Here is a 19,201-nt window from a genome sequence, read left to right as displayed (position 1 = left end):
TGAGGGCGGGCATCGGTTGCACCTGCAGTGCAGGGCGCAAAACTACGATGAACTGATCGTAAAAATAAGCCTTGGTCCTCTGAGCGAGTTCGTTAAACTGAAATATTGACTGTTCCGAAATTCGTTTAAGTGAAACATTTTTGCATAGAATCTATAAGAAAACTGCCGGGATTTTTAAAAAGTTCGTTATTCTGAAATATTCAATAAACCGACGTTCGTACAACTGAGAGTTCACGGTAAATAAATTTTATTGCGACCTAATTTTTTTCTGGAATTGTTGAAAAGCTGGCGTAAACGAATTTCCGCGTTCAATCCAGCAATATTGGAACAGAGGGCGCCTTGCTGTTACTTCAAACGAAATCGACCCTGGCGGAATGTGCCAGGTAGTATGAATGGTGGCATGTCAGTACAAATACACCCCCCGTTGCGGCTTATTGGCTATGGCGTAGTCCTACTAAGCCCAAGGATTCTGGATCAAAGTGCGGTGGCGATGATTGTATTACCATTTATTCATTTATTTAATTATTTCAGTACCCTCAAGGCCCGCAAGGGCGTTAGAGAGGGGGTGGGTACAATGCAAAAATAGAAATAGATACAGAAGTACAGAGTGCAGATTTCTATACAAAGATATTGGTGCTATTACAAAAACTAAAACCAAATACAAAAGAATAGAGTTCAAGTTTTTAAACAGAAGTAGTAGTGGTATTACATCAGGTAGTCAATAAATGCTGATTTGAAAGATAGCCCTTCCACAGCTGAGGCAATGGAAGGGGGAAAACGGTGCCACTCGCTGCAAGTTTTTGACAAAAATGAGTCGAAGAGAACATTAGTGCGACAATAGGGGATGGTGACCTTAAGCTGGTGGTCAGTGCGAGATGATACTAGGAAGGCTGAAAAAGAAGTTCGCTTTTTAGTGATGGGCAAAAAAGAAGATTTTATGAAACAAGGCGAGGCGAAAAAATTTTTGCCAGAGAAGTAGATCTGGCAATCTATTATTCGATTTCATTAAGGAAGTGCTAGCTGTACAATGATACTTGGAGTCAATGAAACGAGCGGAACGGTTTTGTACGGATACTATGACGTCAATTAAGGTGTGTTGAGCTGGATCCCATATGCCGACGCGTATTCAAGTTTAGGCCTGACGAGAGTTTGGTAATGCAACAGTTTTACATGTAAAGAAGCTTGAGCGAAATTGCGACGCAATTATCCGAGAGTACGATTTGCGTACGCGGTGATGAAGTCAATGTGCAAGTTCTAGGAGAAGTTACTGGCTATGTGAACACCAAGATATTTCTATGAAGGAACTTCATCAAGCTGATCTTGGATAATAATGTAACCATAACAAACAGGAGTGTTAGAATGATGCGAGATTCTCTTGCTTTTACATTTGTTAGTATTTGTAGTCATTAGCCATTTATAACACCAAATGGAGATAGCGTTAAGGTCAGATTGAATAATACAAGAATCGTTTGAACTTGTTATTACTCGATACAAAACACAATCGCCAGCAAATAATTTAATGGGAGAGCTAATGTTATCAGGAAGGTCATTAATGTATATAAGAATCAATAAGGGACCTAAAACAGAGCCTTGCGGAGCACCGTACGGGAGGTGTAGTCATTGGCTAGCACACACTGAGAACGGTTAGCAAGGAAGGATTCGATTCACCTAAGGATGTTAGGACATACATTTAATGTGCTAATTTTAAGGAGAAGCAGTTGATGGAGATCTTTGTCAAAGGGTTTAGCGAAATCTAAGAAAATGCACTCAATAACAGACGCGCTGCCTAAGGCAGAAGCAATGCTGTGGGTGAAAGACAATAGTTGCGTTTCGCAAGAGAAGAATTTGCGGCAGCCAAGCTGGGAGGGACTAAAGAAAGAAAAGATTTCAAGAAAAGGCACAACACTTGAATGTATGACATGTTATAGTAGTTTGCAAAAAATGGACGTTAAGCATATCGGTCTGTAGTTAGAGAGACAGGCGGTTACCTGATTTAAAGATCGGGACCACCTTTCCAACTTTCCAATCCAAAGGCAGTGCAGAAGACTGAATAGACTGGGTGCAAATGTGTGACAGAAAAATAGATGAGTAAACTTCTTAGTTTTTTAGAAACTTCGAGTTAATTTCATCAACACCGCAGCATGAAGACAATTTTAGTTCCCAATTAGGTTCATTGTTCCCACGGAATCAATGGCAATCAGATCCATTCGAAAAAAATTGAGGTTACATACACACGGGCATCCGACCTAAAGGTGGATATAAAAAAGATTAAACAAATGCATTATTTAACGAAGTCCAACATTATTGAGGACTCACGACGTCATCATTTGGGCCCTTTAATGATATGACGCCTCTTCTGATCAGCTTAACGATCTTCCAAAACATTTTCGGCTTACTGGAGAGAAGTGAGGGTGAATTGCAAGAACGGCCGTGTAGCGTGCATTGGGTCCACGCTAAAAAACAGCACCGGGTCAAAATTAGACGGGAGCTTCCGACTACGGCAGGCCTCAAAATTATAGCGTCGTTCTGGCCCGTGAAACGATAAAGTTCGTTCATTGCTTTCCAGGCAAAGCCTGCCGTATCAGTATATGCCATGACTGACCGCGACTGTCAGTTTGAAACTTTGTCGGTCTCTTCGTGACGGGCCGTTCCCGTCTGATATGACGTTGGCGCTAGCATTCGATGCGCTCCTTGTGCGTTCGGTTTCGACATTGCCTGGATTCCGCGCTGAAGTTCGGTCATGACTATTTCTAATTAGATGCGATTTTGAACCTTTTTAGAAAATGCAGGTGCACGTGAATGTGACCGCCTCAAAGTCTGGCGTATACAAACAACAGTCCTCAAGGTTCCAATAAAAAGTTGATTGACAAACTTATAGTAACTAGTCCTTTGAGTCTAACGTCATTAGCGCCCAAATATATACAAACAACAGTCCTCAAAGTTCCAATAAAAGGTTGACTTAACTAGGCCTTTGATTCAAACGTAATTAGCGCCCAAATATGTGTGCCTCGCCTAAGAACTACTCTAACCTCTCTATGAATGTTATATATTCTAAAGCAAGACTGCGTGTAATTGAAATATATGTTCAGTAACGCTCTAATTGTATTACCATTACTTTAGTGAACAAAATAAATACTGTAATTGCGCCTGCCTGAGAACAGTATGCTAGCTTGAAGAACAACTTCCTTCATCATCCTGAAGTCTTCACACTGGATGCGCTTTTTTGTATGCTTTGTCTCTACAGGGTTTGCCTACAGAAACCAGAATACTTGCGAAGTGCAAGACATCCTCAGCTGTTACAGTGAACTCCGCAAGAAGATAACTAGTGCGGTGGGCTTTCTACCATTGCCAGAACACGACGATGCCCAGAGTTCGTACACACGATTTTGCAAGTAAGTCTTTCAAACCTCTCGCAGCGAGGTTGCGTAGCTTAAATGAAATCTCGGTTTCCAGAGTTGAACATGCAAAGTTGACGGGGGCAGATGCTTTCCCTCCCACGCATGTCAAAAACTCTGTAGACGCGCCCCAGCTTTTGCCCAACTGGAATAGAAACCTAATATTAGATAGAATTTGTTGTTTGCACGGTACTTTTATTCTTTCAAAAATAATGTAACTCAAAATATATTTCTGGTTTTCTCTGCCAAAGATTCCGATATAATTTGCGCATATAATATTGCTGATTTAGAGAAAGCGTAGTTTTACCGGGCAACACTGATGACCGCGTACATACTAACATTGTTGGCAGGTGAACGAGTGGTTAGTTTACACTGCTGTACACACGTGACCAAAAGCATGCGGATCAGGGATTGCGCGGCAGAATTAATAAACGATAATACTCTTTCGGTGAATGCAACTTGAAATGTGAGACTGCAATCCAAACTTGGCATTATAAACTTTTTAGTGCAATCGTCAGTTTCCATTTATGCGTGTGAATTACAAAGAAATCCTGTGTTTTCGGCGAACCAGTGGTCCGTGTTCTTTTGCTCATGGGTGTGCATGGTGTTTTCTTTTAAGCTGCGCCAATTTTTTTTTCTGGGTTGCGTGGCACATATCACGATTCTAACGTTTGATCTAAATTAGTCGAAGAGGCAGCCAACAATTCTACAACAAATATACATGCTTAACTAACTAACTAGCCTGATTGCCCTTAATAGTGATTTATTTATTTTGAATACCCTAAAGGCCCCGAAAGGCATTACATAGCGGGGGGGGGGGGGGGGGTGGATACAATTCACACATGAGATGTGAACACAATAAAAACGATTGAAGACAACAATCAAGCACAGATTTGGGTACAAGATACAGTTTGTTAAGAAAAAAAACGAGAAGAAATCAAGGTAAAAGTGCACGGTACAATTCGCATTTGCTATACATAGAACGGTTCAACGAGGCACACGCGGCAGGTGAGTGTTGGAAAATACACATTCAAAAAATTACTTTATGGCACCTACTTAAGTTTGTCAGTTGTAGCTAGTGAGTATGCAAAGCATACCCCCTTGGAACGAATTTTCAGGATTAACCACTTTCGAAATATAAATTTTCAATGTGTCCGACTAAATGCATTAGTCTTCCAGTTACTTATGTGCTTCAATGTATCAAACAGCGTTTTCTTTAAAAAGTGAGAGGAACAACAGGACATTTTTACCACAAGCCTCGCGGTGCATATCTCGAAAGCGGTGCGATCATCAGAATTCATTCAAACTCTATATGCCTTGCATACTGACTATCTACAATTCGTAGATAGAAATATGGGACGTAGAGTAATTAATTAAAAAGTTGATAAGCGCAATTTTGATATTTATTGAATTAAAGATTTTCATTTCTCACAGAAGCAATGGCCGCGTAATCGAGTTTTCAGATGGAGGGTTAGACTTGTGCTATCCGCTCCAGGCAATTTTTGAATGCAACTAAAGAAAAATGTCCGACGACACCTAAGCACTTATGCTCTTTGTTTTGGAAAATAACAGTGCCAAACGGACAAGGACTTAGGCAGACAAGAACACTACACGGACGCTGAGTCACAACTGAAGTTTATTTCGAGGAATTGATAAACACGGGCCGACATGGCAACAACTAAAGCGACTGTACATTCGCAGCAGGAGCCATCCTGGTGGCGTATTGAACCACGTGGTGTAAACCACTTGGTCATAACAAAAAACCAAAAGAAAAACCAATACAAAACTTTTCTTATCAAATTTAACAACAGTCTACCGTGATAGACTTTCTTGCCAATGTCTCAACTCTTTTTACTAAGAGCGACAGACGGCTTGCTGACACAGCTTTCCCTCCCCTATCAACGTGGAAGGCTTCCATATGCTTCCTTGAGGTTTGATCCTTATGACAGAACAAAAAATTTGTTATTTCTGCTATCGCTCGGCACCCACACTCTCTACAATGCAAAGACAAGTGCGAACCCCCGCAGCTTTTAATGGTCACAAGTGCTCCTTTAATCTAATGTTCACACAGCAACCAGTCTGGCCCACATAAACCTGCTCGCATCATAGTGGCAACCTGTAAACAACGGAATATCTACATTGAACATATCTATTTTTTAACTTCTCGCAACAGAAGCTACACTCCTTGTCATGGCCCAACAACTTTTTTATGCAAGCGGGAACAAATCGGGGCATGTTTGTTGGGAGTGGATTTCACTACATGCACCCCGTACTTACTAGCCACGTCCTTCAGGCAATGCGAAAGCTTGCACAAATCTCGCACCACCACCGGTCTTTTTTCATAGCGCGATGGTTCTTTTGATTTATTATTTACCTTATCAGTATCGTTTACCAACTCAATCAGTTTGTGACAGGCCCTCAAGCTTTGACTATCCGTGTAATCCGCATTCTGTAATCTATGAATCTGGCCAAGGAAACCCTTCTGTAGCACCGCGCTCAGCGCAGCGTGAACAATGCTAATTTCGTTGATGGAAAGTTTCCTTGGCCAGATTCATAGATTACAGAATGCGGACTACACGGATAGTCAAAGCTTGAGGGCCTGTCACAAACTGATTAAGTTGGTAAACGATACTGATAAGGTAAATAATAAATCAAACGAACCATCACGCTATGAAAAAAGACCGGTGGTGCGAGATTTGTGTAATTTGTGAAATGCCTGTACGGCCTTGAGAGTAAATAAATGAAATGAAATTTACAGATTCAGAGACGAGACAAAAAATAAATCAAAAGAACCCTTGTGCTCTAAAAAGAAGACCAGTGGTGGTGCCATATTTGTCCAAGTTTTCGGATTTTCGAAGGACGTGGCTAGTAGGTGTGGAGTGCGTGTAGTCAAATCCACTCCCAACAAACATGCCACGATTTGTTCTCGTTTGCATAAAAAGTTGTCGGGCCCTGACAAGAAATGCAGTTTCTGTTCTGACAAGTTAAAAAACAGGTATGTTCGATGTAGGTATTTCGTCATTTACAGGTTGCCACTGTCATGAGGGCCGGTTTATGTGGGCCAGACTTGTCGCTGTGTGAACATTAGATTAAAGGAGCACTTGTCATCATTAAAAGGTGCGGAGGGTTTGCACTTGCCTTTGCATTGTAGAGAGTGCGGGTGCCGACCGATAGCAGAAATAATTTATTTTTTTTCCTTCATAAGGATGAAACGTCAAGGGAGCTTACGGAAGCCTTCCACATTGATAGGGAAGGGAAAGATGTGTCAGCAAGCCATCTGTCGCTCTTAGTAATGAACAGTTGAGATATTTGCAAGAAAGTGTATCGCGGTAGGGTGTTGTTAAGTTTTATAAGGGAAGTCTTCTATCGGCTTTTGGGTTTGTTTTGTTTTTTGTTATGGCCCACTGGTTTATTCCACGTGGTTCGACACGTCACCAGGATGGCTCCAGCTGCGCATGTACAGTCACTATAATTGTTGCGCTGACGGCCCGTGTTTGTAACTGTGATATTCCTCGACATAAACTTCAGTCGTGAGTCAGCGCCAGTGCCGTGCTCTTCGCCCAAGTCCTTGTCCGTTTAGCACTGCTGATCTTCTAAACATGAATCACCATCAACTCGACCAAGTTTCCCTTCTACTACAGCTCACTACTTATGAGTTGTGAATGCGAAATCATTAATGTCCCATTGCGCCGTCGAGCGGCCCTTCCAGTTATGAACTCCTTGCGAGCAAGCCACTGCGTTGAGACGCTTGGCCAATGCCTCCTAGATAGCACGAGGCCGGTGCACTTCGATCCATGATGTCATGCTGCCTTGTCAGATTTCCCTAGAATCTGACGGGGACGCTCCCGAGTAAGTCGTGGTGATATTGAAGTCACTGCTTTTGCCATGCTGGGCTTGACAACGGAAATTTTGGTCCGAGTAGCATGACGTCATAAAGAAGGGTTCACAGGCTTGCTATCTATGAGGCGCTGGTGCGACACTTGCATGTACGTGATGCAATAAATACCATGTGTGAAAAACGAGGCGCCGGTTTTACCTAGCGGGTAAGACATCCGGCTGCTGAGCTTTGGTTCGTAGGTTCGAAACTCACTACTACGAACATTTTAACTTTAGAATGTATTCCATTTTTCATGCATTATTTGCTTCGTAGCGATTACCGAGGCGCAGTTAGAACGGAGGTGAGAGCTTGCGCGGACAAAGAGCGCGCGGATAACGCATGCTTTCGAGAGCGAGGGTGACGTGGCGTCGCCCGATGCCCTCTCCCCTAGCGCTACACCTGGCGTGCTATGACACAACGCATGAGATGTATCCACGACATGTTATGACGTGCATGCATGACATGACATAACATGCATGTTAATAAAACCAAGTCATGACATGACTCACATAAACGAAGGCATGGTGGCGTAACATTCACTGTTATGTTATCTCACTTATGTTCTCGTGATTGTACGGTCGTGGCGTATCATATGTCAGGCATGTCTCATACACGCAACTCATGTTCATGTCCTGACAATCAAGCCATGTCATTCATGTCTTGCACATCATGGTATGCAAGTCATTAATATATTGAATATGTCCTGACATATGCTATGTCACTGACTTCACGCATGCATGTTACGACACCTAATTCACGCAATATCATTTTATGCGTGTCATTCATGGTATTTATGAGATGTCTGAATTTCATGGAATGCGTGAAATGTCATTATTGTCATGTCGCGCGTGTCAGGCAGTGTCATTCACTTTCATGTAATTTATGCCATGATATTCGTCATGATAGGAATGTCATTTATGTAACCTCATGCTATGCATGATATTATGTGCCATTCATGTCACGTCATGTGTGTTACGGAAGCAGCGCCTTGCGATATTGAAGACAATAAATGTAACGAAAAGTCGGCGCCGCGTCCGTGAAGCTGGTTTCTCTGCATCGCGCCGGAACATGCAACCTAGTTTTAGACGATGTGATGGCACTCTGCGAACCGCGGCGCGAGCGTAGGTGCCGCGGTTCGTAGGTAGTAGGTGCCGCTCTGCTCGCTTTGCCATTAGATAGACAATTTTCAATGCGACCGCGAGGGCGCTTGCTTGTTTGATCACGTGGCAATGCGCCCATTGGCAGCCTCAGCTGCCTCCGTGTTTACAGTGGATGTGCACGACGCCCCGTGTGGCTCAGCAAACATCTGTTTCGTCGAATGCAGCTCGGCCTCCTCCTGAGAGGAAACATTAGGTCTGATGCTCCCATCTAAATACATGTAGAAGGAGAATTCGTTTTTCTCGGCAACCACTTCACCAAATTTGATGAGGTTTGTTGCATATAACAGAAAAACTTGAAGTCTAGTGATTGCTTGTTTCGAATTTTCGATTTAAGTCGACAATATTTTATTGAAAAGTGGCAAAAATAAAGAATTTTCAGAAAACGAAACAATGAACTTTACAACTCTGTAAATCAGCAAATGAAAATTGATATCACAAGTCTGTGAATTGCACATAATAGTACATCTACAGCGGACAAAATTGATGTTACACATGTATCTCAAGAAATTAAGCATTATGAAAATACGGCTTATGCAGAACCTTTGTACATACCATAACCAAATCACATAAGATACAATAGACATATCGAATTTGTCCGCTTTAAATGGTGTAATGGATGCCATTTACAGAACCGGGATATCTGTTCTTGATGCAAACTATTAATTTGTAAACTTGGTGCGTCTATATTTTTCGAAGTTTCGAATTTTTCAAAACATTTTAAACAAAGTTCGGGCCCTAAATCGAAATTCCGCTTCCAACAGACACTAGGATTTAACCTACTCTCTCAAATGCAACAAATTTCATTAAAAGCGGTTCAGGAGTTATCTCAGAAAAGCTTTTCTGCGTTTTACATGTATCTGAATAGGCCACGTCGGAGTTGGCCCGAGCTAAAGCTTCCTCTTAAACAATTTGTCGAGAGATCAAATACATGAATAATAACTGCATTGCCATTGCCAAAGATGCTGTAAGCTAATTCTGGAACGCTACGCACTGTCAAAACGAGTAAAATATGTATTTTTTTATCAAAGAAATATACTCCTATGTGCCAACATCGTGCCCAAAATAACTGATATCAATGCTTCCATGTTTTTGTCTATTTAATAAGTAAATAAAACATCACACGAACTTTAGAACTATATCAGTTCGCGACCAGCAAAGCAATGCATGTCACTGATACCAAAAATGTAAAGGCCATGAAATGAACAAGTAGAGAATAATTATGTTAATGAGACTTTGTCATTCAAGAATCTTGTTTACATTTTTGTACATACGCAACGGCCAGTTAAATATCTCAATAAAGCTTTCATTTATTCCAATGTATTACGCATGAGCAGCTGTCACCGGTCGTGTATCGTGAGTAATGGCAGCGAAATTATTATCTCAACAGAGTGCACGTATACAAAGTCGTTGTGCAAAATATAGGAGGGCGATTCAAACCAAAGTGAGCCAATGCGAATATATGACAAACGGGGCACTTTATTTAAGAGTAGTCTCCATAAGCATATAGAGATTTGTCCCGTTGACTAACGAGTCGCGTGATTCCCGTCTGATAAAGCTCCTTGGCTTTCTGCTTCAAAAAGTCTGCAACTGACTCTTTCACGTCAACGTCCAGCACGAATCTGTTTCCCTTGAACTGTTTTTTCATTTGTGCCAAAATGTGCATGTCGCAAGGCGACAGGTCTCAGCTGTATAGCCGGTGTTGCAGCGTTTCGCATTTAAACTTTGCCAGTATTGTATTAACCACATCAGTGACGTGGGGACGGGCATTGTCGGGGAACATATAAAAATTAAATTATGGGCTTTTACGTGCCAAAATCCCTTTCTGATTATGAGGCACGCCGTAGTGGAGGACTTCGGAAATTTGGACGACCTGGGGTTCTTTAACGTGCACCTAAATGGGAGTACACGGGTGTTCTCGCATTTTGCCCCCATCGAAATGCGGCCACCGTAGCTGTGATTCGATCCCGTGCTTCGTGCTCAACAGCGCAACACCATATCCAGGTCGTGGAACAAGAGGACCCCATTCGTCAATTTTCCACGTCGTTTGTTCTTGATTGCCACATGCAGCCGATCCGGCGTTTCGCAGTATCGGAAACAATTGATAGTCTCTCTGAGTTTAGCAAATTCTATCAGTAATGGCCCCTGACGATCGAAAAAAAACGTCAACACCTTTCCGCCGGAAATGACGGTCTTTACTTTCTTTGTGGGAGGTGCATTCGATTGGTTACAGTGTGAGCTTTGCCGTCGTGTTTCAGGCTCATAGTAGTGGCACCATGGTTCGTCCCCGATCACAATTGCAGACAAGAAGTCGTCACCCTCATTGTAATACCGGATCAGATGAGTCAAGGCAGCGCAGAACCTATGGCGGTGGTTAAAATTCTTGGGCATCCATTGCGCACACAAGAGCCGATAACCGAGATGTTCATAAATTATGGCGTGAACAGAACCGTGACTGATGTTCACACACTCTGCCAGTTCATCGATCCTTATCTTCCGTTCTTGTCTCCTCAGCTCATAAACCTTTGCAATTTTGTTGGGGGTGATTGCACGATGGCTTTGGTCCGGTCTGGGATCGTCTTTACAACTTTCACGTCCTTCTTTGAACCGTTTGTTCTAACGCTTCACAGTGGCCAATGAAATGAAATGTTCAATGTACACGGCAGCCATACGGTGACTAATTTCTTTTTGGGAAGCACCTTCAGCTGTCAAAAACCTCACGGCATCACGCTGCTCAACTTCTGGAGCGTCCATTACGTCACGCAACCATGTTCAACCCAGTGTATGAGCACATTAAAGAACATTTATCCACACACCTGCGTGTCAGTTTTGTAAATGAGAGATGCCTGTGTGCTACGCGCAAGCCTTGCAGATAATGAACAGAACCTTAATTGCGCAAGGTGGGTAGGCTCAATTTCATTTGACTCGCCCTCGTACATTAGAAATGCGAAGATACATCTTGATAAAGGGCAAAAAGTGCCACTGGAAACAAAGTTCACTGCACGTATGCACACCGCGCAACAAGATATCTAAACATAGGTGTAAGTCTCCAATAAATCTACGTATGAAAGAAAAAGTCACGGTATATAATGGGTCAAACAAGGCAAATAACCCCCCCCCCCCATGTTGCACAATCACAGATTCACATAATCCCAGATCTCTCCTCCATTCCATCCACTCCCCCCGATGTATCGCGCGCGACGGAAGGCGGCGCGCTTGCTCCTCCCTTTTCTCGCTTGCGCACACAATACTGAGCCTTCATCGTCAGCCCACCCGATGTTATCGCCATTGACTTTATGCGGAACACGAGGGCGACGGCGACGGCATGAATGCGCCTAGTGTCCATATAATTGCTATCGCAATAATATAATAAGAGTATCCGGCAGCTGAAGCGTCCCATGACCCATTACTTTCCGCGAAAGAAGTAACAAAATATAACTTTCAACATGCGACGATTCGCTGCGCCGCAACAACGTTCTTTTTTTCTTTTGTGGGGCGGGGCACGGTAAGAAAAAAAGAAACGCAAAGGAAAGTATGTTGGTCACCATCGAATGCCTACTTTGGGCAACTAATGTGGCTATTAAAGGAATATCGAAGAAAACACAAGACGATTGGTCCACCAAGAACCATGCGCATACTGCTCGGTATCCTACACCGATAGAGATACACCGAAAAGGAGAGGTTGCGCTCAAGCAAACGCGGTGCAATCCGTCGAGTCCCCACAGTGATGGCAGGGAGCGACCATTATTTCTTTTTCTCGTCTGCTAGCTAGAAAGCATCCAAAACTCTGCCAGGCAAAATGCACTCGGCCAGAGAAAACCGAACGCGCACCGAAGTGCGCCGCGCGATGGTTGGGGCCACACAAGAAAAACGTGTGCGCATTCCCTACCCGCTGGCTCTGGCAGCCCGCGGGCAGGGGAGCGAGAACAAAAAAATTGAAGTGACTCAACGTGTCCTCACGATTAAAAGTCAAAGTAGAAAAAATAAATAAGAACGTAGTTACCTTGGCTGGCTTTAGTGTCTTCACTGGATGCTTTGGCGCAGGCGAAAAAAATGTTGATATATATTTTTTTATGTGACATGACGGCACTAATGAACCACCACGACGCTCCGTCTCATCGGGCCTCGCTGCGGGCTTTGTCAACTTGTCTTATAGTGTGTTGATTTGGCTTGTCTCGTTGTATGGCCCGATATACGACTTTGGAAAAGTTAATGAACCTTTGGCGTCAAATATTTGTGGAAATATTAAACTTGCAAAGTTCCGCAATTCAAAATCTAAAGCACACGCTTGGAAATGTCAATGCACCTATCATATCAAAAGTTTATGAGAACTTTATACCCATAAAGTTTCGGAATTGACATCCACGCGCTCCGTAGGTTCCATGATAGAGTGTAGATTCCGCGGCCTCCGCGAGATGCCGCGGCGAGCCCATACGCCATCAAAACGTCCTTGAAACTTTGTGCTCGGATGGGGCTGCGTGCGTTATATGACTCCCGGTGCATGGGCGTTGCCGCGAAATCCAGCCCGAGTTCGCAATTTTTGCGGTGAAATGGCTTTTCAAGCGTCAAAATGTCGTTCTAGACAAAATCCAGAATGATTTCCGGCGCCGGGGCTTGCTTTGGTCGGCGGTGCATGGACAGCACGAAAAAATTTCGGGGGGTGGGCCGTACCCTCCTCCTCCCTTCTTCACGTTTACCTAATTGTGATCACTGCAGTGTATTTGCCCTATTCCAGTTGAATACAGCAGGAGAACGCCATATCCACTGGCCCACTAAAGTTAGAACTAGTGACGCATTTGTCTTATAAAATGAGCCTCTCCGTTACTTATGCTGAGCTGCAGGTTGCGTTTTCGTTCATGGAACGAAAGGAAGCCAAACTGGCGTTGGCGCTGCGTGACGTTCAATCAATCAATCAATCAATCAATCTTTATTTAGCATTCATTCATTTACAAAAAAAATGAACACTAGGACAAGAACTAAAAGCTGCTTTTTTGCAGCTTGACAAGGTTCTTGCCCCTATCTATGACAACGGGGACAGAATAATGTTTGTACACTTTAGTGTGTGTAATGCACAAATGTATCAGTGAAAAACTTGTGAGGCTAAATGTACAATCAGTGATACAAGATGATACAGTACAAATGACATATATGAATATACACTATATAACAGAAATACATATTTATTTTCAACTGCTGTAAAATTCATCATAGAACGTTTTCTTGACATGCAGAAACATAGATAGCAAATGAAGATGTGCGTAAATTTCTTGCAGGTTACATCCTATATGCGAAAATGCCATCAAAATGAAAAACTACCTAATTTAAAGGAGCCAAGTAGTGACTTCCCCTAGCCAAAGTAACGTTAAAAAAAATAATTACTCAGTTTGAATTAGGAAGTCTCGTAATGTTTTCCTAGTAGTGTCAGTTATCTCTATACCGTTTTCATGAAGTTTATTTAATAAGGATGGGACGCGACTGGATAGCCGATTTGATCCATAATTAGTACGGGAAAGTGGTAGCTGCCATCTCTTTCTTTCCCTAATGTTATACGATATATCTATTGGTTCTATTAGGTTGCACAACCGCAAGAACGCTTCGTTATTATACTTAAAGTAGCTCTGGTACTTTAGGGCAAGGTTAACGTTATATAAACTTACTAGACAAATGATATTATACTTTGAAAATAATTCAGATGTATGTGCGTCGAATGGCGCGTTTGCAATATGACGAACAGCCTTTTTTTGGAGTAGTAATAATTTAGTGATATTTTCTTTTGACGTGGTACCCCACACAAGGTGGCAATACATTAAATGAGATGAGAATAGTGCGTTATAAAGGATCAGCTTAACTTTAGATGGTATCGTCTCACGGAGTCTACAAAGCACGCCGCAAGCTTTGGCTAAACGGGATGTAATAAGTTCCACATGTTCATTCCACGTTAGTTTTTGATTAAATATAACACCCAAAGTTTTAACGTTAGGAACAACTTCAATTATATCAGAGCCAACCTGCAACAGTATGTCTTCACTCAGATGTTTTTGTGGAGGTGCAAAAATAACAGCTTTTGTTTTTCTTGTATTTAATTTGAGAGCGTTAACCTTGCTCCATTCGGCCAAATGTTCTAGAGTGGTATTTGCCAACAACGAGAGATCGCTGATATTGCGAGACTGAAAGAATAGGCTGGTGTCGTCTGCATAAATTGAAGTTAGCGTCATTAGAAATGTTGACAATGTCGTTAACATATATATTAAACAATACTGGCCCTAGTATACTTCCTTGGGGAACGCCCTGTGTAATTTCCTGGAGACGTGAATCTTCTGATGAAATCGAAACTAGTTGTTTTCTGTGATTAAGATAGGATTGTAATAGTTTGAGAGAAATGCCCCGAAACCCATAATGTTCTAGTTTAGTAAGCAAAGTCTGATGATTTAGCCTATCAAATGCTTTCGAGTAGTCTACGAAAATTCCTAGCGTTAGTTCTTTATGTTCAAAACCATTTAAAATGAACTCTTTTTGGGTTAGCAGAGCCAATTCAGTTGACATTCCCACACGGAACCCAAATTGTTTATTTGATATGATGGAATGTTTATCACAAAATGACTTTAGTCTTTTACAAATAACTTTTTCTAGTCCCTTGGATAGGACAGGCAGTACTGATACTGGCCTGTAATTTGACAGCTTATTTTTATCACCGGATTTAAATAGGACTGTAACTTTCGCGTGTTGCATTTTTCTAGGAAAAATTCCAGTTGACAGCGATAGGTTAAAAATATGAGTAAGTACTGGGAGCAAGAGATCAAGCACAAACTTAATAGGTCTTATTTGAAATCCGTTCACATCGCGGGATTTACTATTTTTTAGTGACATGAAAATTGCATAAACTTCGTATGGATCTGTAGGTTTAAGGAAAGCTGTATGTGCGTTCCGTGTGCCCAAATACTTGGTTACTGCTATGTCGTGAGTACTTTTTTCCAGACTTGTGAAGTAATCATTAAACATATTTGCTAATTCTTTGCCTCTTAGCGTTCTATCTTCAACTACAAGTTCAAAGTCAACACTATTGTGGACATCAGAATGCAAAAGCTTTTTAATTTCGCGCCATAGTAGACTGCTCTGATTACTCACCTCTTGAAATAGGTTCTCGTAATACAGCTTTTTTGCATTTCGTGTATATTTCGTAACATAGTTCCGATATTTCTTAAAGCTTGCAAGATCATCAGGATTCCTTGTTCTGACAAACTTATGATACAGTGAATCCTTCTCAAGGATCATCCTAAGGCATTCGTCATTCAGCCACGGTTTCCGTTTTCTAGTTGACTTCTTTACTCTTATATATTTAAAGGAGTTGTCATACGCTTCCTTAAGGGAGCGCATCAGTTTATCATATGCATCATCAGCCTCCTGACATAGAAGCACCGAAGTCCAATCAATATTATTAATTTTTTGCCGGAAAGTGTTTAGTGTTTTGTAATTAATTTCCTGGAAAACAAATGACTGAGACTGACGCACTGGTTTTGAAACCTGATGAAGCCTACAGAACATGTATATCGGCAAATGATCGCTCATATCAGCTACAATCACTCCTGATTTGGTGGTATCTTCAGAACAGTTAGTGATGAATAGATCGAGTAGTGTTTGAGATGTATGACTTACACGCGTAGGCTCTGTAATAACATTCCTGCAATAAAAAGAGTGGAGGAGTAGTTGTAATTCTTGGGATTGCGAAGTACTTTGCAAAAGATTAACATTGAAATCCCCGCCCACGAAAAGGTTCATGTCGTTTAGACACACGAAGCTGAGAATCCTTTCAAAGAAGGTAATAAAGTTATCGATCTTTCCATCAGGTGGGCGATATACAACCACAAAAACGTATTTTTTGTACTGTAAGCTTAAAACTTCATAATCAGGCGTTATAGTAGAAAACTCAGGGATCAAGGTGCAAGAAAACTCATTCGATACTAACTGCAGCACGCCGCCTCCGCGACGGGAAGGCCTGTTTAAGAAAAAAGATTGATATCCAGGTAGGTGAAGAACGTCACTCTGTTGCTGGTACCAAGTCTCAGTAACCATTATCACATTAAATTGAAAGGAAAATTTGCTTAAAAACATGGAAAACTCATCACACTTGTTCTTTGCAGATTGCGCATTCAAGTGCAAAAATTTCAAGTAGTTGCAGTCGTGCGGCACTACAATGTCAGCAGGTGTATCCATTATAAACAGATAAGATTAGTGCGAACAAATAACAAAATCGCGTTTAGCTAACAATGGTGGCACGTTGCATTTTGTCCAAGTCTGATTCAGACGAAATACGCAGAACAGGAGATGTGTCTGTCTGACGTGCGAAAATCTTTCCGTTCCTAGCCCATGCGAAACGCCAGTTTACTTCTTTTTTCTTAGCAATGGTCATGCCTAGCAGCTTCTTGAGCTGAGGGCAGAGGTGCTCATTTATGTAAACAGACTGGTTATCAGGAAACCCGATATCATTCGTCGTGAGCCTGTGCTTCCTGGCCTTATTAAGGACTACATCGCGTTTAGCCCTGCTCTGGAAAACCACCACTATGTTGGGATCAGAGTCGGAATTGCGCGCCGGAATTCGGTGGCAGACTTCAATGTCCTCTTGTTTTATGGTCTCCCCGAGAACGTTGTCAACTTTTCCAAGTATGCTTACGAGGCTCTCGGACCTCTCCTGCGGAATTCCTTTCACTTCAATATTTTTATTTCTAGAATACTGATCTTGTGCAATGATTTTCACGGCGCTTTCCTGCACTTTCTTTTTCAGCGCCTCAATTTCTTGCGCTAGCACCTGTTGTGTTTCTTTCAGTGCCACATTCTCGTTTTTTACTTTACTGCATTCTTTCTTTAGAGCCTCGAATTCTTTGTTTATAAAGTCCATGCTGTTCTTTAGCTCTCTTAATTCTTTGCGAAATTCGCGCTTCATGTCAGCAATTTCAGTGGTCATAATGCAAATGTCAAAATCAGGACAAAAAAACAGTCAACACAATGAGGCAGCAGAGGCAGCAAGGTACGTAATAATGCACTTTGAAAAGAATCGTAAAATTTCAAACCTGTGGAAATAAGCAGTACGGTTCAGAGTGCGCACTGTTTGCGGCCTCCGCTGCCAAGTGACTGCGGTAGTCGTCTGGCGGTCCTTTTAACGGGATCTAGGTGGTGACGACAAGGTCACGGGTTGTACGTTGATTCAGGATCCAAGCGGCGATGACAGGGTCACGTGGTTGTACGTTGATCCGCTTCTGCACTGTCAGTGCTGCTGCGCTCAGGACGCAGGCGCCAAAGATGCCCGTGACGAAAATCCCGAGGTGGTGCCCAGCGATAGCTCCCAGAAGGCCTGTGGAAATAAGCAGTACGGTTCAGAGTGCGCACTGTTTGCTGCCTCCGCTGCCAAGTAAAGCAGGAGCCGCGGATTGAAGAAATCCACAGCGTAGACACTGCCAGTATTTGCTGTTTTTTTTTTTTCAAACAATGCAAAATGATTTTGCATATGAGCGAGAACGAATGGCCGGAGATAATCCTAGGAACATGTGAGCCATGTTGGAAATCATTGTTTTAACGCCCCATCTGGTGTCGGCATTGACAATCATCGCGTTGTGCGTTAGAGAAAATTTCCGTATATACTTCCGTATATGTATATGCCACTCCTTGCTATATGACATTCGATATAAGCGCTTTATATTGCCGCACCATTCTATCAATAAAGTTGCTAACACCTTGGCTTAGATTTTTGACAGTCTTTCTTCAGAATTTTGAGAATGAGAGCCCGCAAACCAGTCCCATGAAAAGAGTACACTGACAGCGTATGCGTTGTCTCTAAAATATTTTTGGTCTTAAATATTAAACGAGCAAAACAATAACAGAAACCTTAAAATTACATAATTTATTTGACGTGGTTCTTCACTACGTCCAGGATTGGCCCACGCAAGCGGCCGCGTGTCTACCAGAAAGTTCGGCTTCGTGCACAGCGTTCGCCGCCAGTGTTTCACGGTAACGGTTACACAGGCTGCGGTTTCCGGCGAGCGTGAGAAGCAGTAAGGGATCGTTGAATGCTCTCGAGTTCTACTCTTAAAGGCGAAGCTTAAGCACCGTCCAGTTTTGTTTCATTCCTCCGTGAAAACAGTGAAATGTTTGCGAATTTCCAGAAGTTGTCGCGAATATTAAAGAAAGTGCTACATAAGCGAGACAAAAAATACACTATCACCCTCGTCATCATCATCGTCGCCACCATCCTCAGCTTATTATTCCATAAATTATAAATTCATTTATAAAGGATGAGCGCGTAGTCGGAAGAATCAAAGTGAAAGCTGTCAGGAGCACGTCCTAACAAAACGCAGTCAGGGCATAAGCACATTAGTCAGCAGACTGTGTTGCGGCTCAAAAAATATATAAGATATAGATGAAAATTATGGCAACCAATAACCATAATTTTAGGCTGCTTGAAAAAAAAAGCAAAAGTAGGAACCCTAAAATGTGAAATCGATAAGTTATATAATAGGTGAATTTTAAGACATCGATAAAATGTGTACATTGTACATGGCTGTAAATCAGAAGGTAACGGGTTCCATATCGATATACATGAACGATACGATATACGATATATACGTATATCAGCCTGGTTGGGGACAATTTGTGTTTAATATTATTATCAACAATCTTGCGCGCCTACCACTAAAATAAAAAAGAATATTAATGTGCTGATGACCCGACTTAGCTTACATGAGATAAATCCTTGAACGAAGCCGCTCGAGTACTGCAGTATG

General features: G+C 42.1%; 1 protein-coding gene across 2 annotated transcripts in view; it reads left to right on the top strand.

Annotated features, from left to right (window-relative positions):
* The window catches only part of LOC126539811 (uncharacterized), a 152,473-nt gene that overhangs the window by 16,712 nt on the left and 116,560 nt on the right, over positions 1-19,201 (top strand). For both annotated transcript variants that reach the window (XM_050186638.3, XM_055075744.2), the window contains exon 2: positions 3,245-3,392. In XM_050186638.3, coding sequence (XP_050042595.2) covers positions 3,245-3,392 — 148 coding nt within the window. The remainder of the gene's footprint in view (positions 1-3,244; positions 3,393-19,201) is intronic.

This window comes from Dermacentor andersoni, chromosome 2, assembly GCF_023375885.2.
Source record: "Dermacentor andersoni chromosome 2, qqDerAnde1_hic_scaffold, whole genome shotgun sequence".
Lineage (NCBI taxonomy): Eukaryota > Metazoa > Arthropoda > Arachnida > Ixodida > Ixodidae > Dermacentor > Dermacentor andersoni.
Note: the sequence above shows the minus strand (reverse complement) of the source record. Positions and strands in the feature narration are given on the sequence as shown.